The sequence below is a fragment of the Belonocnema kinseyi genome, chromosome 5, assembly GCF_010883055.1.
Source record: "Belonocnema kinseyi isolate 2016_QV_RU_SX_M_011 chromosome 5, B_treatae_v1, whole genome shotgun sequence".
In the NCBI taxonomy this organism is placed as follows: Eukaryota; Metazoa; Arthropoda; class Insecta; order Hymenoptera; family Cynipidae; genus Belonocnema; species Belonocnema kinseyi.
The window spans coordinates 95,734,444-95,753,216 of NC_046661.1; the positions used below are offsets into that span (position 1 = coordinate 95,734,444).

Below are 18,773 nucleotides of genomic sequence, written 5' to 3' on the forward strand. Positions count from 1 at the left end.
AAATTTTGCAAATTTATTTTTCAATCATCATCATTTAGCACATGCAGAATATACTAAGAAAATGTTAAGAAAATGTTTTTTCGAAAGGTTGAACAATCGAAAATAAAAAAAGCATGTCACTTTCTCGACTAAAAAGGATTAACTTTCGACTAAAAAGATGCATTTTTAACGAGAGTTGAGTTTTCAAGCTAAAAAGTCGAATGTTTTAGAAAACTATTGATTTTCGAACACAAAAAGGCGAATTTTGAACAACATTATTTTTCAACTAGTAAATAGTTAAATTTTCAACAAAATAGTTGAATCATTAATCAAAAATTAAAAATTTTAGGCCAAACTGAAGAATTTTTTGAAAGACATTTAAATTTTCAATAATAAAGTTCATTTTGAACCAAGTAGTTAAATTTTTAACCACCAAATTTGAATTATCAATAAAAAATAGATGAATATTCAACAAAAAAATTCATTTTTAACCAAACAGTTTAATTTTCAACCAAGAAATCTGAATTCTTAACGAAAAGATAATAAATGATATTTCGACCAAAAAAAGATTTTAGTTTTGAATAAAAAACAGTTGAACTCATAAAAAAATCCGAATTTTCAACAAAATAATCGAGACGTCAACCAATAAACAATTAATTTCCTGAAAAAAAATAATTCGCCACAAAATAGAATTTTTAACAATTATTTCGAACATTTAAACAAGTAGTTAATTTCTTAACCAAAATGACGAACTATCAACGAAAAATATAATAGTTAATATTGTAACAAACAAAATTTTGATTTTTAACAAAAAACAGTTAAATTTGTAAACAAAAATCAACAAGATAGTTGAATTCTCATCACAAAATATATTAGTCGACATTTTAGCTACAGAATATTTTAATTCAAAATATAAAAACATTTGAACTCATCCAAAAAGACAATTTTTTAAACAAAATAGTTGAGTCCTCAACCGAAAAATAAGTAATAAAAAACAAAGGTTTTTAACAAAATAGTTATTTTTAACCATAGATGGATTTTTGACCAAAAATAGATGAATTTAACAAAAAAGAGAAAAATATTGATACTTTAACAAAAAATTAAAAATTAAAAAAACAACGAAATTCAACCAAAAACAACAAATTTTCAACAAAATAGCTGAATCTTTAATCAAAAATTTAATTTTTTAATCCAAACTGACGAATTTTTTAGAAGCCATTTCAATTTTCACCAAAAAACTTCATTTTTAACCAAGCAGTTAAATTTTCAACCAAAAAATATGAATTTTTAAAGAAAAATATATTAGTTGATATTTCGAACAACAAAAGATTTTAATTTTGAATAGAAAACAGTTCAACTTATAAAAAAATACGAATTTTCAACGAAATAGTCGAAACCTCAACCAACAAAAAACTTGCCATAAAATATAATTTTAACCATTTTTTTTAACTTTCAACCAAGTAGTTTAATTTTTAACCAAAATGACGAATTTTCAACGAAAAATATAATGGTTGATATTGGTAACCAACAAAATTTTAATTTTAAACAAAAAACAGTTACATTTGTAAAAAAAATCAACGAAATAGTTGAATTCTCAGCGCAAAATATATTAGTCGACATTTTAACTACAGAAGATTTTAATTTAAAATATAAAAACATTTGAACTCATCCAAAAAGACAAATTTTTAAACAAAATAGTTGAGTCCTCAATCAAAAAATAATTTATTAAACAAAAAAAACGGGTTTCAACAAAATAGTTAAATTTTTAACCGGATGGATTTTCAACAAAAAAAAATAAATTAATTTTGAACACAATTCAAGTTTCAAGCAAGTAGTTGTATTTTCAAAAAAAAAAATAATAATCATAATTCGACGAAAAAATACGAAACATATAATAGTTGATACTTTCACAACAAAAATTGCATTTTTTAATAAAAATAGCTAAATTCAAACAAAAAATAGTACAGATACCGCAGAAGAGTTGAGTTTTACAGGTAAAAGTCAAATTTTTTTAGGATACCGTTGTTTTGAAACCCGAAAAGATGAATTAAAAACCAAACGGTTTTTAACAAAATAGTTATTTTTAACCATAGATGGATTTTTGACCAAAAATAGATAAATTTGACAAAACATTGATACTTTAACAACAAATTTCAATTTTAAATCAAAAGAACAACTAAATTCAAACCAGAAACAACAAATTTTCAACAAAAAAGTTCAGTTTTAACCAAGCAGTTAAATTTTCAACCAAAAAATATGAACTTTTAAAGAAAAATGTATTAGTTGATATTTCGATCAAAAAAGGATTTTAATTTTGAATAGAAAACAGTTGAACTTATAAAAAAAGACGAATTTTCAACAAAATAGCCGAGACCTCAACCAATAAACAATTAATTTCCTACAAAAAAAAATAATTTGCTACAAAATAGAATTTTTAACAATGTTTTCGAAATTGTCAACAAAATAGCTGAATTCTCAACGAAAAATATATTAGTGGTGATTTTAACTACAGAATATTTTAATTTAAAATATAAAAACAGTTGAATCTTTAATAAAAAAAGTTAATGTTTCAAGCCAAACTGACGAATTTTTTAGAAACTATTTAAATTTTCAACAAAAAAGTTCATTTTTAACCAAGTAGTTAAATTTTCAACCCAAAAAAAATATGAATTCTTAACGAAAAATATACTAGTTTATATTTCGACCAAAAAAAGATTTTAATTTGAAATAAAACAGTTAAATTCATCTAAAAACGACTAATTTTCAATCAAAAAGTTCAATTTAGGTACAGTATATACTAAAAATGTTATTTTTCAAATATCAAAAACTGGAAAAGGTACCTGAAAAATATAAACACAATTAAATAAGAAACATAATTTGTATTAATACTTTCCCGCCACTTTACAAAATTTACAGAGATTTCACTCTTAATAAACTATCAGGTCTTTTTCGAAAATTAACACGATATATTTCTTAAAGCTTAGTTACATTACATAAACGTAACTTGTACAGGAATAAAAGTTTAGCACTGTTGAGCACACCAAGAGTGCACAAAGAAAATTAAAAAATCCCTTTTTTCGAAAGGTTGATCTACAAAAATAAAAAGAAAAATAAAACTTGTATCTCTTCAGCCTTGAAAGAGAAAACAATACTTTGTCTTAAATCTAATAATTATTCCATCTCGATAATAAAGAAATAATTATATGGGAAACTTGGTAATCCGCTGACGTGATGAATAATTAATAATGACTTCGTACAAACTAAAATAGAAAATGGTACACTCTCAACTTATTAACAGAATATGAAGTGAAAAAGAAATGTCGAAAAGCGTAAAAACGTAGGAAACCGTCTTAATTTATTCCTAATTTTTCTTGCGCTGCTCGATGTTCCAGCGAGAACAAATGATTTCGCAATTCAAAGACTCCAAAAATCTCCTCGTCACAGAGTTCACAAGTCACCTGGACAAATCGCCGATTTCTTATGTCCCTATAATAAAAAAAAAGAAAAGAAGTTATCCATTAGAGAGTGTCTACTGAAAATCCTGAAATTAAATTCCCTGAATATTCCAGTTATTTTTTTTACAGGTATTTCTAAAGTTTTTTTCAGGTATTGGGAATGGTGGTCTACCATTTCGCCACCTGGCGTCGAAAACTGGGCCTAGAAAGAGTAGGTACAATTTTAAAGATGTAAATTAATTTTTGCTTAAAAGTGTTTTTACGATAGTTTTGTAAAGTATAAAACAATGATTAAAAACTAAAAACAAATCTTTATCAAACACAAATAGTTTTAAATAGAATTTCCATCTTATAAAGTAAAAATACACATTTTTGTCACATAGGTTTAAAAAAAAAAAACAAGTTATTTCACTATTTCGTGTCATTTTCAATGAATTTAAGTTTAAACAAACTTTAATTAATATATGTAGTGACAAATTTTATCCAGATTCGCAAACATTTTTCATAGTAAATGAAATTTAAAAAATCGAACTCTGAAGCTAACAACTTTTCCATTTGAATTAATAAAAATTGAGCTGCAAATGAAAGCACTCAAAGTGGCACTCTTGAATTTCAAACTTTTAAAATTGAAGTTTAAAAGTTTTTTAATTCAACAATTTTGTATTTAGATCTTATTTAAATGCTCAATAATTTACGCGTATAATCTGAATCTTTGAACTCTACAATTTGTAAAAATTTTAAAATTTATTTTGCAGTTTAACTGCATTTAGTTAAAAATTTGTTAGTTTAAAAGTGTTATTATAATAACACTTTTAAACTGAACAATTTTTAACTTGACTTAAACTTAAACTTTAAAACTGCAAAATAAATTTAAATTTAAGTTAAACTGCAAAATAAATTTGTCAATTTTGATCAATCGTACAGTTTAAAGATTCAGATTCAGTTCTAAAAATATAAATCCACGTTAACATTTTTAATGCTTTAAGGTCTAAATTGAAGAATCAATCAATGAATTAAAAATGTTTCAAAATTATATCATTTAAAGGAATTTTAAGCCAGAAACATAAAAAATTGAACGATTACATTATTTTATAACCTGAACACTTCTTAAATAAAACACTTCTTAAAATAAAATGATTTTTTAAAAAAAAATACTTCAATTTTTAATTGGACAAGTGTGTTTTCCACAAAAATTTTAACTGTCTATACAAAAATGTCAAAAGAAATTTATTTAAATTTTTAAATTAAAAAATAATTTTCAATGAAAAAAAAACTAGTTTTTAGCTAAAGAAATGAATTTCAACAGAAAAAGATTAATTTTCAACGCAAAAGGTTGATTATTTTACAAAAAAGACCAATTTTCAACAAAATAAATTAATTTGCAACTAAAAAAGATAAATTTTTAACATAATAGTGCAATTTTTAACTGGAAAAGTGAATTTTGAAACAAAAATAAAACTGTCTATACAAAAATGTAAAAAAAAAATATTTAAATCTTCTGCCTCTATCTATCACTCAATATTATGTTTTCAAAATAAAGATCATCTTCAATTTTCATAGGAAATGTTTTTTATGCTTCTAAAGCCATTCAAAATTCTTAAAAAGCTTTTAAATTTTGTATGTGAAATCTACCAAAATCTATATTTAGTTTTAAATTAGGCCTTGGGCTATTTACACCGAAATTTTATTACTAATGACCGGATTTTGTCGGTACACGTTATTATTTTTAAATTATTTCCAATGATTACAAATTTTAAATTGAATTTGAATTTTTTCAAAACTTCTAAATAATTCTTTAATTTCCTTGATTTTTAAAAAGAATAATATGTATTCAATTGTTATTTATACATCGGAGTTCAAAAATTTCACTTAAAAATTAAGTTTTTTTGACAGAACAATTAAAATGTAACGTTCAAAATTTAGTCTTTAATATTTAACTACAATTACTGATTGTAAATAAACAGTCAGATATTTCTAAATATTAGATCATTCTTATTTCTCTTAATTAAAATTTTTAAATTGAATAATTTAAAAATTGAATATTGTAGACTAAAATAATACGTGAAATTTAATATAAGCTTTTATTTATGAATATATTATTTCGAAGTTATTTTAAAATTGAAAATGGTTTATAAAGTTTAAATCGGGCATTTACATTAGTTTAACTAATAAGACTTTCCAATTGAAATAGTTTTCATCATTTTTAAAGTTAGACACAGGAAATTCTGATTTCGAATCGTGTTGTGAAATTAATTATTATTCACTTTTTAAATGTCAAAAAACAGTTCAATTTTAAAAATCATTATTAATTTACATTCATAGTTGATCAACTAAAAATATTTTTCATCTAAAATCTTCGATTTCAAACGCTTCTAATTTTTAATGGCTTAAGTCTTTAAAACTGTATTTTAAAATTCTTTAAAATAAAATGTACACCTAACAATTAAAATAAAAAATTTTTGAAAGTGGAAGATTTTTATCTATAAATTTGTAAAATTTCCAGTAAAAAAATAAATTCACTGTCATTTCCCGGCCTCATAAGATTCCCGATTTCCCGGTACAACAGCTACCCTGCGATTGGAATCTAAATAAAAATTCTAACCTAACTTTTAGATCAGTTTTTAAATAGTAAATATTTCATGTATAAATAGTAAATATTTCATGTATAAATTGATGAAAATTTACTTCAAGTTCATTTTTGCTTCAAAATAAGTACATTTAAGTTTATAAACTTTTGAAAATTGGAATAAATGGAACAATGATTGTTGTTTTCTTTTTTTAGAAAAATATTTCTGCAAGAAAAAATATATATTTTTTTTACTTTAGATAATGTTAATTCCATCTACACCACTTTGGTTCAGATAAAGACTTATTTTTAGTATCCAATAAATACTTTTAACTCCGCAACAAAATTCGTTAAAACAATTTTATGCAAAAATTAAAATGCATCTTTAAAATTATACCTATTTTTTCTAGTTCGGATTTTTGTCACTAGGCGGTGTATCGCAGTTTAACCATTCCCAATAATTTTTTATAGTACAGAGCCACTAAAATATGTCGCAATTTTAAAATATCGACTCGGAATATACATAGTTTTGCGAGCATATTATAAAAAATGTTTTTTTTTTCGGTTTCTATAGTTTTCTATTCAAACCATTTTTCATTTTAAAGTTTAAAATATTGCATTTTTAACAAGACAGACGCATTTTTAGCCAAATAGTTGAAATTTCTGCTAAAAAGATTAATTTTCTTCCAAAAGAGATGATTTTTTCAGCAAAATACATCAATTATCAGCCAAATAGTTGAATTTTTGACTAAAAAAATATTAATTTTCAACCAAATAGTTGAATTTTCACAGAAGAAATATCAGTTTTCAACCGAACATGGAACAGTTTCATTCTCAATTAAAAACATTACATTTTCTTAAAAAACAAAAAAAAAACAGTTATAAATTTTTAACTAGAATGGTGAATCTTCAACTGGAATAGACGAAAATTGAACCAAAGAAAGCAGAATTTTTAGCAAAAGGGTTTCACTGTCAAACAAGTCGTTTTATTTTCATCAACAAAAATAAATTAAAAAAAAAAAAAGATAAATTTTCTACCATGAAAGACAAAAATATGCATTTTTAACGGAATATTTAAATTGTCAACTAAGGAAAACAAATTTCCAAACATATAGTTAAATTTTAAGCCAAAAAGATGAATTGTCAACCAAACATTTAATAGGTAAATTTTCAGTTAAAACGAAAAATATTTTTTAAAATTAAGAAAATTATTTTTAAAGTAATAGTTACATTTTTACATAATGTGGTAAATTTGCAACTAAAATGATGAACCTTTAACTGCAATAGATGAATTTTTTATGAAAAAAGGCGAAATTCCAACAAAGGAGATAATTTTCTACCAAAAAAGACGATTATTTAACAAAAATATATGAATTTTTGACGGAAAAGTTAAATTTTCACCAAGAAAAAGATCAATTTTTAACAAAATGCATCAATTTTCAAACAAAAAAGATAAATTGTCAACCAAAAATTTAATAGTTAAATTTTCCGTTGAAAGTAAAAATATTTATAAACCTGCACTAGTTGATTTTTTAGTAAAAACGTCGAATTTACAAACAAGAAGAATAATTTCTACCAAAAAAGACGATTATTCAACAAAATACATGAATTTTTGACGGAACATTTGCATTTTCAAGTTAGAAAAACAAATTTCCAAACATATAGTTGAATTTTGAGACAAAAAGATAAATTCTGAACTTAAGAATGAATTGAATAGTTGAGCTTTCATCCTAAAAAAAAATTTTCGATGAAGAAAATTGATTTCTACAGAGAAAAAGACAACTTTTTAACAAAATGCATCAATTTTAAAATAAAAATGATAATTTGTCAACCAAACATGGAATAGTTAAATTTTCAGTTAAAAAAAAATCATTAAAGGAAAAAAATTGCTTATAAACCTGGAATAGTTGAATTTTTAGTAAAAAAAGGCGAATTTTCAACCAAGAAGATTAATTTCTACTAAGAAAAAGATAATTTTTTAACAAAAAAATTATCAAAAAAAAAGATAATTTGTCAACCAAAAATTTAATAGTTAAATTTTCGAGTAAAAAGAAAAAAAATTATTTATAAACCTGAAATAGTTTAATTTTTAGTCAAAAAGGCGAATTTTCAACCAAGAAGAATAATTTCTACAAAAAAAGACGATTATTTAACAAAAATACCGGAATTTTCAACCAAATAGCATAATTGAGTTTTTAACCAAAAAGGGAATTAAAAAAAAATTAATTTTCAACGAAGGAAATTAATTTCTACCAAGAAAAAGACAAATTTTTAACCAAAAACGACGAATTTTCGACTAAAATAGAAAAATTTCCATCGAAAAATTGAATAGTTACGTTTTTAGTTTAAAATTAAAGTTAAAAAAAATTTTGAACGTTTTAAATGGAATAATTAAATTTTCAGTAAAAAAATGAGTTTCAGCAACAAAAAAAAAACGAATTTTTAACGAAATAGTTAAATTTACAACTAAGAAAAATAATTTTCCAAATATATAGTTGAATTTTAAGCGAAAAATATAAATTCTTAACTAAAACAATGAATCTTTAACTGGAGTAGTTGAGTGTTTAACCAAAAAGAAGATTTTCAAAAAAAAATTAAGTTTCCACGAAGGAAATTAATTTCTATTAAGAAAACGATAAGTTTTTAACGAAATGCGTCAATTTTGAAATAAAAAAGAAAATTTATCTACCAAAAATTTAATAGTTAAATTTTCAGTTGAAAAGAAAAATATTAAAGGAAAACAAATTATTTATAACCCTGGAATAGTTGAATTTTTAGTAAAAACGGCGAATTCTCAACCAAGAAAATTAATTTATACTAAAAAAGACTATTATCTAACAAAAATACATGAATTTGTAACGAAATAGTTAAACTTTCAACTAAGAAAAACAAATTTCCAAACATATAGTTGAATTTTAAGAGAAAAAGATGAATTCTTAACTAAAATAATGAATCTTTCATGGGAATAGTTGAGTTTTCAACCAAGAAGAGAATTAAAAAAAAAATTAATTTTCAACAAAGAAAATCAATTTCTACCAAGAAAAAATAACATTTTTAACGAAATGCAGAAATTTTCAAATGAAAAAAGATAAATTTTCAACCAAAAATTTAATAGTTAAATTTTCAGTTAAAAAGGAATTTTCAACCAAAAATGTTGAATAAATCAACCAAAAAGATAAATAAGAACAAAGAAAGATGACTTGTCTACAAGAAAAATTCATTTTTCTCCAAAAAAGAGGGTTTTTTAACAAAACAGTTGAATTTCTAACAAAATAATTACATTTTCAACCAAACAGTTTAATCTTAAGTTTACAGAGATTAACTTTCTAACCAATGGTCAAAATTTCGAACAAGAAATATTAAACTTTAACCAAAAACAGTAGCATTTATAACCAAACAGTTGGATATTCAAGCCAAATCGACAAATTTTTTTAGAGGATTGTTCAATTTTTAACTAGAAAATTTGAATTTTCAAACCAATGATGGAATTTTCGAACAAGAAAGATTAAACTTTAACCAAAAACAGTAGCATTTTCAACCAAACAGTCGATATTTCAAGCCAAAGACGAACTTTTTAGAAGACAGTTTAATTTTCAAACAAACAGTTTAATCCAAACAAAAAAGGTGAACTTTCCATCCTAAAATACGAAAGTTTAATAAAATAATTAAATTTTCAACATAATATTTGAATTCTAAACCTAACAAGATAAATTTTCAAACCAATCGTCGAATTTGTAAGAAGAAATATTAAATTTGAACCAAAAATAGTATCATTTTCAACCAAATAGTTGAATGTTTAAGTCAAACCGACGAATTTTTTAGAAGATTGTTCAATTATCAACTAGAAAATTTTAATTTTGAACAAAAAATTTAGTCCTGAACAAAAAAGATTACTTTTTTTTACAAAACAGTTGAAATTTAAACAAAATACTTAAATTTCCAACAAAATAATTAAATTTTCAAACCAATGATCGAATTTTCAAACAAGAAACAAGAAATTTAATTTTTGATAAAACAGATTAATTTTCTATCCAAAAAGGCAAAGATTCAACAAAAAAGATGACTTTTTGCCAAATTTTCAAGCCAAAATGACGAATTTTTTAAAATATAGTTGAATTTTTAACTAGAAAATTTGAATTTTCAACAAAAAATTTTAATCTGAACAAAAAAGATTACTTTTTAACAAAACAGTTGAAATTTCAACAAAATACTTCAATTTCCAACAAAATAGTTAAATTTTCAAACCAATGATCGAATTTTCGAACCAGAAAGATGAAACTTTAATCAAAAACAGTAGCACTTCAACAAACCAGTCGATATTTCAAGCTAAAGACGAATTTTTTAGAAGACAGTTCAATTTTCAACCAAAAAGTTAAATCTAAGCAAAAAAAAAAAAAAGACTTTTCTATCAAAAAAGGTGAATTTTCTCTCCAAAAAGACGAAGGTTTGAAAAAATAATTAAATTTCTAACAAAACAGTTGAGTTTTAAATCTACAAAGATGAAATTTCAAATCCATGTTCGAAATTACGAAGAAAAATTAAACTTTAACCAAAAACAGTGGCATTTTCAACCAACAGTTAAATGTTCAAGCGAAAATTACGAATTGTTTAAAATATAGTTGAATTTTCAACAAAGAAGTACATTTTAACCAAAAAAGATGACTTTTCTACCAACAAAAGGTGAATTTTCTACCCAAGAAGACGAAGTTTCAACAAAAAAAAAAGAGTTTTTGATCAAAACAGATTAATTTTCTATCCCAAAACACAAGGTTCAATAAAAAAAGATTACTTTTAAACAAAATAGTTGAATTTTCAACTAAGTAAGTAAATTTCCAACAAAATATTTGAATTCTAAACCTACAAAGATAAATTTTCAAAGCAATGGTCGAATTTTCGAACAAGAAAGATTAAACTTTAACAAAAAAACAGTAGCATTTTCAACCAAACAGTAGAATGACCAAGCCAAAGCGACAAATTTTTTAAAAGATTGTTCAATTTTCAAATATAAATTTGAATTTTTAAATCAAAAATTTATATCTGAACAAAAAAAGATGACTTTTGTACTAAAAAGGTGAATTTTTTATCCAAAAGGGCGAAGTTTCAACAAAACAGATTACTTTTTAAGAAAACAATTGAAATTTCAACAAAATAATTAAATTTTCTACAAAATAGTTGAATTTTTAAACTCATGATCGAATTTTCGAACAAGAAAGATTAAACTTTAACCAAAATGAGTAGCATTTTCAACTAACAGTTGAATGATCAAGCCAAAGCGACCAATTTTTTTAAAGTATTGTTCAATTTTCAAACATAAATTTGAATTTTTAAATCAAAAATTTAAATCTGAACAAAAAAGATGATTTTTGTACTAAGAAGGTGAATTTTCTATCCAAAAGGGCGAAGTTTCAACAAAACAGATTACTTTTTAACAAAACAGTTGAATTAAAAAAAAATTAAATTTGCAACAAAATAGTTGAAATTTAAACGTACAAAGATGAATTTTCAAACCAATGGTCGAAATTTCAAAAACAGTAGCATTTTCAACCAACGTTGAATGTTCAAGCCAAAATGAAATATTTTTCAGAATATAGTTGAACTTTCAATAAATAAGTAGATTTTAACCAAGAAAGATGACTTTTCTGCTTTTCTATAGAAGAGTCATCTTTTTGTTTAGATTTCACTTTTTGGTTGAAAATGCTACTCTTTTTGGTTAAAGTTTAAGCTTTCTTGTTTGAAAATTCGATCATTGCTTGAAAATTCATCTTTGTTAGTTTAGAATTCAACTATTTTGTTGGAAATTTATTTACTTTGTTGAAAATTCAACTATTTTATTTAAAAGTAATCTTTTTTTATTGAACCTTTGCTTTTTTGGATAGAAAATTAATCCGTTTTGATTAAAAATTCGTTCTTTTGTTGCGCTTTCGTTTTCTTGGGTAGAAAATTTACCTTTTTTGATAGAAAAGTCATTTTTCTTGGTTAAAATAAATTTATTTGTTGAGAATTGAACTATATTCTAGAAAATACGTAATTTTGTCTTCATTATTCAACTGTTAGTTTAAAATGCTACTTTTTTTGGTTAAAGTTTAATCTTTCTTGTTCGAAAATTCATTCATTAGTTTGAAACTTCAACTATTATGTTGGAAATTTAATTTTTTTTAATTTCAACTGTTTTGTTAAAAAGGAATCTGTTTTGTTGAAACTTTGCCCTTTTGGATAGAAAATTCACCTTTTTGGTACAAAAAAACATCTTTTTTGTTCAGATTTAAATTTTTTATTTAAAAATTCAAATTTTATATTTGAAAATTGAACAACCTTTTAAAAAATTCGCCGCTTTGGCTTCGGCATTCTACTGTTAGGTTGTAAATGCTACTGTTTTTGGGTTAAAGTTTAATCTTTCTTGTTCGAAAATTCGACCATTGGTTTGAAATTTCATCTTCGTAGGTTTAAAATTCAATTATTTTGTTGGGATTTTACTTATTTTGTTGGAAATTTACTTATTTTGTTGGAAATTTAATTATTTTAATGAAAATTCAACTATTTTGTTAAAAAGTAACCTTTTTTATTAAACCTTTAGTCTTTTTGGATAGAAAATTAATCTGTTTTGATCAAAAATTCATTTTTTTATTGAACCCTCGTCTTTTTGAGTAGAAAATTCACCTTTTTTGTACAGAAAAGTCATCTTTTTTGTTTTGATTTAATTTTTTGGTTGAAAATTAAACTGTCTTCTAAAAAATTCGTCTTTGGTATGAAAATTCAACTATTTTGTTGAAAATTTAATTATTTTGTTGTAATTTCAACTGTTTTGTTAAAAAGTAATCTTTTTTGTTTTGTTTATTTTGTTAAAGTTTCGCCTTTTTGAATAGAAAATTCACCTTTTTGATACAAGTAATCTTTTTTTGTTTAAATTTAACTTTTTGGTTCAAAATTCAATACTTGTGGTTGAAAATTAAAGTGTCTTCTAAAAAATTTTTCTTTGACTTAAAATATCGACTTTTTGGTTGAAAATGTTAAAAAATCGATCATTGTTTTGAAAATTTAATTATTTTGTTGGAAGTTTAAGTATTTTATTGAAATTTCAACCGTTTTATTAAAAAGTAATCTGTTTTGTTGAAACTTTGCCTTTTTGGATAGAAAAGGTTACTTTTTAACAAAATAGTTGAATTTTAAACCTACAAAGATGAAAAAAGGACGATGTTTCAAAAAAATAATTTAATCTTTAATCAAGTAGTTAAATTTTCAACTAAAAAGATTTTCATATTAAATAAAAAATAGTTGAATTCACCCAAAAAGACCAATTTTCGACAAAATAGTCAAGACCTCAACCAAAAAAAACAATGAATTTTCTAAAAAAAAAAAAAAGGAATTTGCCACAAAAAAGTTAAATTTTTTAACCAAAGAAATAAATATTCAAATACAAAAAAAAGGAACATTTAACAATGTATTCCAAATTTTCAACCAAGTGTTTTAATTTTCAACCGAAAATGACGAAACCTCAACAAAAAATATAATAGTTACTATTTTAACTATATAAATTTTTATTTTAATTAAAAAAACAGCTTAATTTGTAGGAAAAAAATCCCACAAACTGTTAAGCATAAAAGAAGGATTATCAACAAAATACATGCATTCTCAATGAAAAATATATTACAGTTGACATTTTAACTGAATATGATTTTAATTTCAAATAAAAAACTTTTTAATTCACCCTTAAAGGCACATTTTCAACAAAATAGTTAAAGATGAATTTTCAAACCAATGGTCGAAATTTCGAACATTAGCATTTTCAACCAACCATTCGATATTTGAAGAAAGGGATGATTTTTGTTAGAAGAGTTGGATTTTCAACAACAACAAAAAATTCATTTTCAACCTAGAAATGACTTCTCTATCAAAGAAAAAATTAATTTTCAACAAAATGTAATTTTTTTAACCATATAGTAGAATTTTTAACCAAAAGAGATCGATTTTAAATGTAAAAAATCACATTTCGGCACAAAGAAAGGAGAGAACGGGAAAGTTGCTTGAAAAGTTTTACAAGGTTTTGAATAGAAGTATTAAAAAATATTTGATAAATCTTGGATTCACTTACGTTCTGGCGAGTTCCCGCAATTCTGCAACATGTGTCAGCATTTTTTCATACCTCTCATTCTTTTCTGAGAGTTCGAGAGCATAATGCAAAGGATAAATGTACTCTTTGCTGGAAGCAAACTTTCCAGGCTGGAGGAAATCACTCTCGCTATAGAGATTCCACCTGCTGAAGCGATGAACTAGCTCGGGATCCTGATCAGTTCGTTGTTTGTCCATTAATGTGAAAAGTAAATCTTTTATGCGCTTCTGACACTCGATTGTTTGGCTCATGCAATCGTTTCTTTCGGTGTCAACATGCAGTCCCATATTGATCCAATGTCGTAATTTATTTATCTAAAAATGACAAAATAAGATTCGATATTAAATATTAAATTGAAAAAAAATCCCTGACAATTCCCAGTTTTCTTGCAGATAATCTCAAGGTTTTAGCAAGTCTAATTTTTCATAGTATTTCGTATTTTTTTAAACGACTTGGAATATGAATACAATTTTGCGTGTTTATTATAATTAATGGGATTTTTTTCAGTGCTTGTAAACAAATTTTTATGTGATCTATATATAATTAAAATTCAGAGCATATTTAACAATTAATATTCTGAAATAGGGAGAAATAAACTGATTTCTGTCCGAATTTAAAACGCTTCATATTCCTAACACTTCAACTCAAAATATTTCATTAAAAAAATGGAACGATTAATTTTCAGTTAAAAAAAAAATCAATTTCAACCAAATAGATCTACTTTCAACCACAATGATGAATTTTCAACTAAAATGATCAATCTTTAGCTAGAATACATAAGCTTTTTGAATAAATTATTTGAATTTTCAGTTTAAAAATTAATTTAACAACTAAAATAATTAATTCTCAACAACAACAAAATTTTCAACAAGAAAATTAATTTCTACAAAAGAAAAAAAACCTATTTTCAATAAAGAATGTGAATAATGAACTTAAATAATAATCCTGAACAAAATAGTTAAATTTTCAACTAAGAATATAAATTTTAAACTAAAATGATACATTTTCAATTGAAAAAAAGTTGGATTTTTAACAAAAAACATCAATAAATCTTCAACTAAAATGCTGAACTTTTAAATGAAAGATGTAGTTACATTTTAAACCAAAAATTGAAGTTTGCAACCAAAAATTGATCAGATAAATTTTCAGTTTAAAAAATTGATTGTCACCAAAAAGATGATTTTTTAATTAAACTGATGGAATAGTTAATTTTCAGTTACATAAATTATTTCGCAACCAAAAAAAAAAAATTAAATTTCCACCAAATTTATAAATTTCAACCACCATGATGAATTTTCAACTAAAATGATAAATCTTTAGCTAGAATAGATAAGCTTTTTAAATAAATTATTGGAATTTTCAGTTTAAAAATTAACTTAACATCTAAAAAATATTAACAAAATAGTTGAATTTTCAATTAAATAAATTATTTTTTAACAACAAAAATAATTACCAACACAGTAGATTAATTCTCAACCAAAATGATGTATCTTTAACTGGAATGGTTTAATTTGCAACCAAAATGATGAATTTTCAACTGGATTAGTTAAATTTTCAACTAAAAAGGTACATTTTAAACTAAAATGATACATTTTCAATTGAAACAGTTGGATTTTTAACAAGAAAGATCAATAAATCTTCAACTAAAATGCTCAATTTTTAAATGAAATATGTAGTTACATTTTAAACAAAAAATTGAAGTTTGCAACCAAAAATTTAATAGGTAAATTTTCAATTAAAAAAAAATTCTATGGTCGGCCAAAAAGATGAATTTTTAACTAAAATGATGGAATGGTTTAATTTCAGTTTGAAAAATTAATTCTCTACCAAAAAAATTAAATTTCCACCAAATAGTTCTATTTTCAACCACAATGATAAATTTTCAACTAAAATGATGAATCTTCAACTGGAATAAACTTTCAACCAAAATAATAAAATTTCAACTAAAATGATTTTATAACTAAATTAGTTGCATTTCAACCTAAAAGATAAATTGTCAACCAAAAAATTTAACGGTTAAATTTTTAATAGTAAAAACATTGATTTTCAACCGAAGATAGGAATTTTCAATTAAAATGATGGATTATTCACTAGATTAGTAACATTTTCGATTTAAAAATTAAATTGTAATACAAAAATATCGAGAAAATCGTTAAACTTTCACGTAAAAAAATTAATTAAAAAGAAAATTCTGAAAAAAGTAGTTAAATTCTCAACCAAAATGATGAATTTTCAAATGGACTAGTTACATTTTTAAAGAAAAAGACGGTTTTCAACAAACAATCTGAATTATCAACTAAAAACGATAAATATTCAACAAAATATTAAATCGCTAAATTTTCAGTTAAAAATTAATTTGCCATACCAAATTTGTTTTCAATAAAATGGTTATATGATCAGTTAAAATAAATTAATTTTTAACAAATGAAAAATAATTCACAAGAAAATAGTTTGATTTTCAAACAAAAAGATGAGTTAAAAAAAACGATGAATTTTTAACTGGAAGTTAAATTTTTAACTAAAAAGATGAGATTTCATCCACGAAGATAAATTTTCTAGAAAAAAAAATTTCTAACAAAAAATATGAATTATTAACTAAAAAAGATAAATTTAAAAAAATTGAATAGATAACTTTTAAGATAAAAAAATTGATTTTCTATGAAAAAGAAGAATTTTCAGCTAAAATGAAAGAATATTCAACTAGATTAGTTACATTTTCAGTTTAAAAATTAATCTCAAAATACATAATTAAGTAACTGAAAAATGAACTATTTTATTTTTAGATAAAAATTGATATTTTCTATTTAGAAAATTTGTCGAAACTTTGTCCTTGTGGGTTGAATTCCACGGTTTTTTATTTAAAATCAGTCCCTTTAAAAGCTAATTAAATTACTTGGTTAAAAGATAAATTAACTGTAAATTTAAAAGTTCCATTTTTGGTTTAAATTTGTAAACAACAACATTTTTCAAATATTTGAACAACTTTTCAAATTAAACAAATTTTCAAATATTTAAACAAGAAAATTTATTGTTAACAAAAGAGTGCAACTTTCAACCAAGTAATTGTATTTTCAACTAAAATGATGAATATTTAACTTAAATACTTGAGTTTTTAAACAAGAAGATAAACTTGCAAAGAAAAAGACAATTTTCTACAAAAAAATCGATTTTTAACCAAATGTGTGGATTTTCAATGAATGAGTTCAATTTTCAATTAAAGAAGACCAATTTTTCTCGACGCTGTTGAATTTTTAAGAAGAAAAGATCAATTTTTAACCAAAAATGGACATTCAAAATTTCACTTAAAGAAATTAGTTTTCAACCAAAATGATGAATTTTCAACTAAATAGTCACATTTTATACTAAAAAGATAAATTTTCAAACATAAAAATTGATTTTCTACAAAACAGGGGAATTTTGTAACAAAGATAAATTTTCAAACAACTAGTTTAATTTAAAAATAAAAAATATCAATTTTTAACAAAACAGCTTAGTTTTCACAAAAAAAAATAATGCTTAAATTTTCTGTTAAAAATGTAATTCTTAGCAAAACAAATTAAAACGGATTTTTAACAAAATGGTTAAATTTTCTATTGGAATAATTAAATGGTTCGTTAAGAAAAAGTTGATTTTCAACAATTTACATTTCCAATCTGAGATGAATTTTCAGTTGAAATAATGTATCTTCAAAAAAAAAAAAAAAAAAAAAAAACGAAATTTTGTTTTATGCATATTTGAAATGGAGAATAATAAACATTCAATAATAAATTATGATTTAATTCGAGTAAACCGAGATGATCCGAAGAATCTGCGACTGCGGATAAAGTAGAAGTCAATTTTCTAAATTGACCAAAATTATTAAAATAATGAAAACTTGAATTTTTCTGCGATCAGAAGTAAATTCCCGGATTTTAAAATAAAGTCCCGGTCATTTCCAAGTCAAGTCGGCACCCTGAAAACTGACCAGTAATTGTACAATCTTTGAGAAATCTGTTAAAAAATGTCGTGTAATTTAAAAGAATTCCTTGAAATCTTAAAAAATTAAAATTGAAAAATGAACTTACGTTTAGCAAATCGTCAATGGTGATCTCGACGTCGAACTTTATCTCCATATCGTGTTCTGCAAATAGAGCTTCTTTCGAGCCCGGAAGTGCTCCTAAGCCACACAAGGCACCAGTGTAATAACTTCCGGTGGAATTACGTCTCAATTCTATTCTCGGTGCAAACAGCAAAGACAAAACTGCCGTCAATCCAGGAAGATTTGGCATCAAACTCGTGTCTCTGAGGGTCAAGCTTTCCCCGGTCGCTGTTTCGTTTACAGATCCGGCTACCAAAAGTCGCTCGTGCGGATCTTCTGGTGTTGTATCCAATAAAACTGAGTTCACAGAGTTTCCTTCGACATTTATCTTGAAAAAAAAAAAAAAAAAACGAGAATTATAAGTACACTAGAATACCGCTTACTGTTGTATTCATTTTTATCATTTATCCAATTTTCGAATAACTATTTACGAGGGTAGTTCAATAAGTCCTTAGAATGAAGTATAAAAACAATTTTTTTGGGGTTTTTTCAAGTTTTTTTAATCCTTCAGAAAAGTGCGTTTTCGAAAGTTCCTCAAAATAAGCACTTACAGAGGCAATGACGTCTTCGTTGTCTGGAAATCTCTGT

At 23.8% G+C, this 18,773-nt stretch overlaps 1 protein-coding gene across 1 annotated transcript in view; it reads right to left on the minus strand.

Annotated features, from left to right (window-relative positions):
• Window positions 1–3,128: 3,128 nt before the first annotated feature.
• The window catches only part of LOC117172534 (probable ATP-dependent RNA helicase spindle-E), a 54,624-nt gene continuing 38,979 nt past the window's right edge, over window positions 3,129–18,773 (minus strand). The window contains exons 9-11 of the mRNA XM_033360569.1: window positions 18,172–18,513; window positions 14,090–14,421; window positions 3,129–3,465 (exon numbers count right to left, since the gene is read on the minus strand). Coding sequence (XP_033216460.1) covers window positions 3,330–3,465; window positions 14,090–14,421; window positions 18,172–18,513 — 810 coding nt within the window. The 3' untranslated portion in view covers window positions 3,129–3,329. The remainder of the gene's footprint in view (window positions 3,466–14,089; window positions 14,422–18,171; window positions 18,514–18,773) is intronic.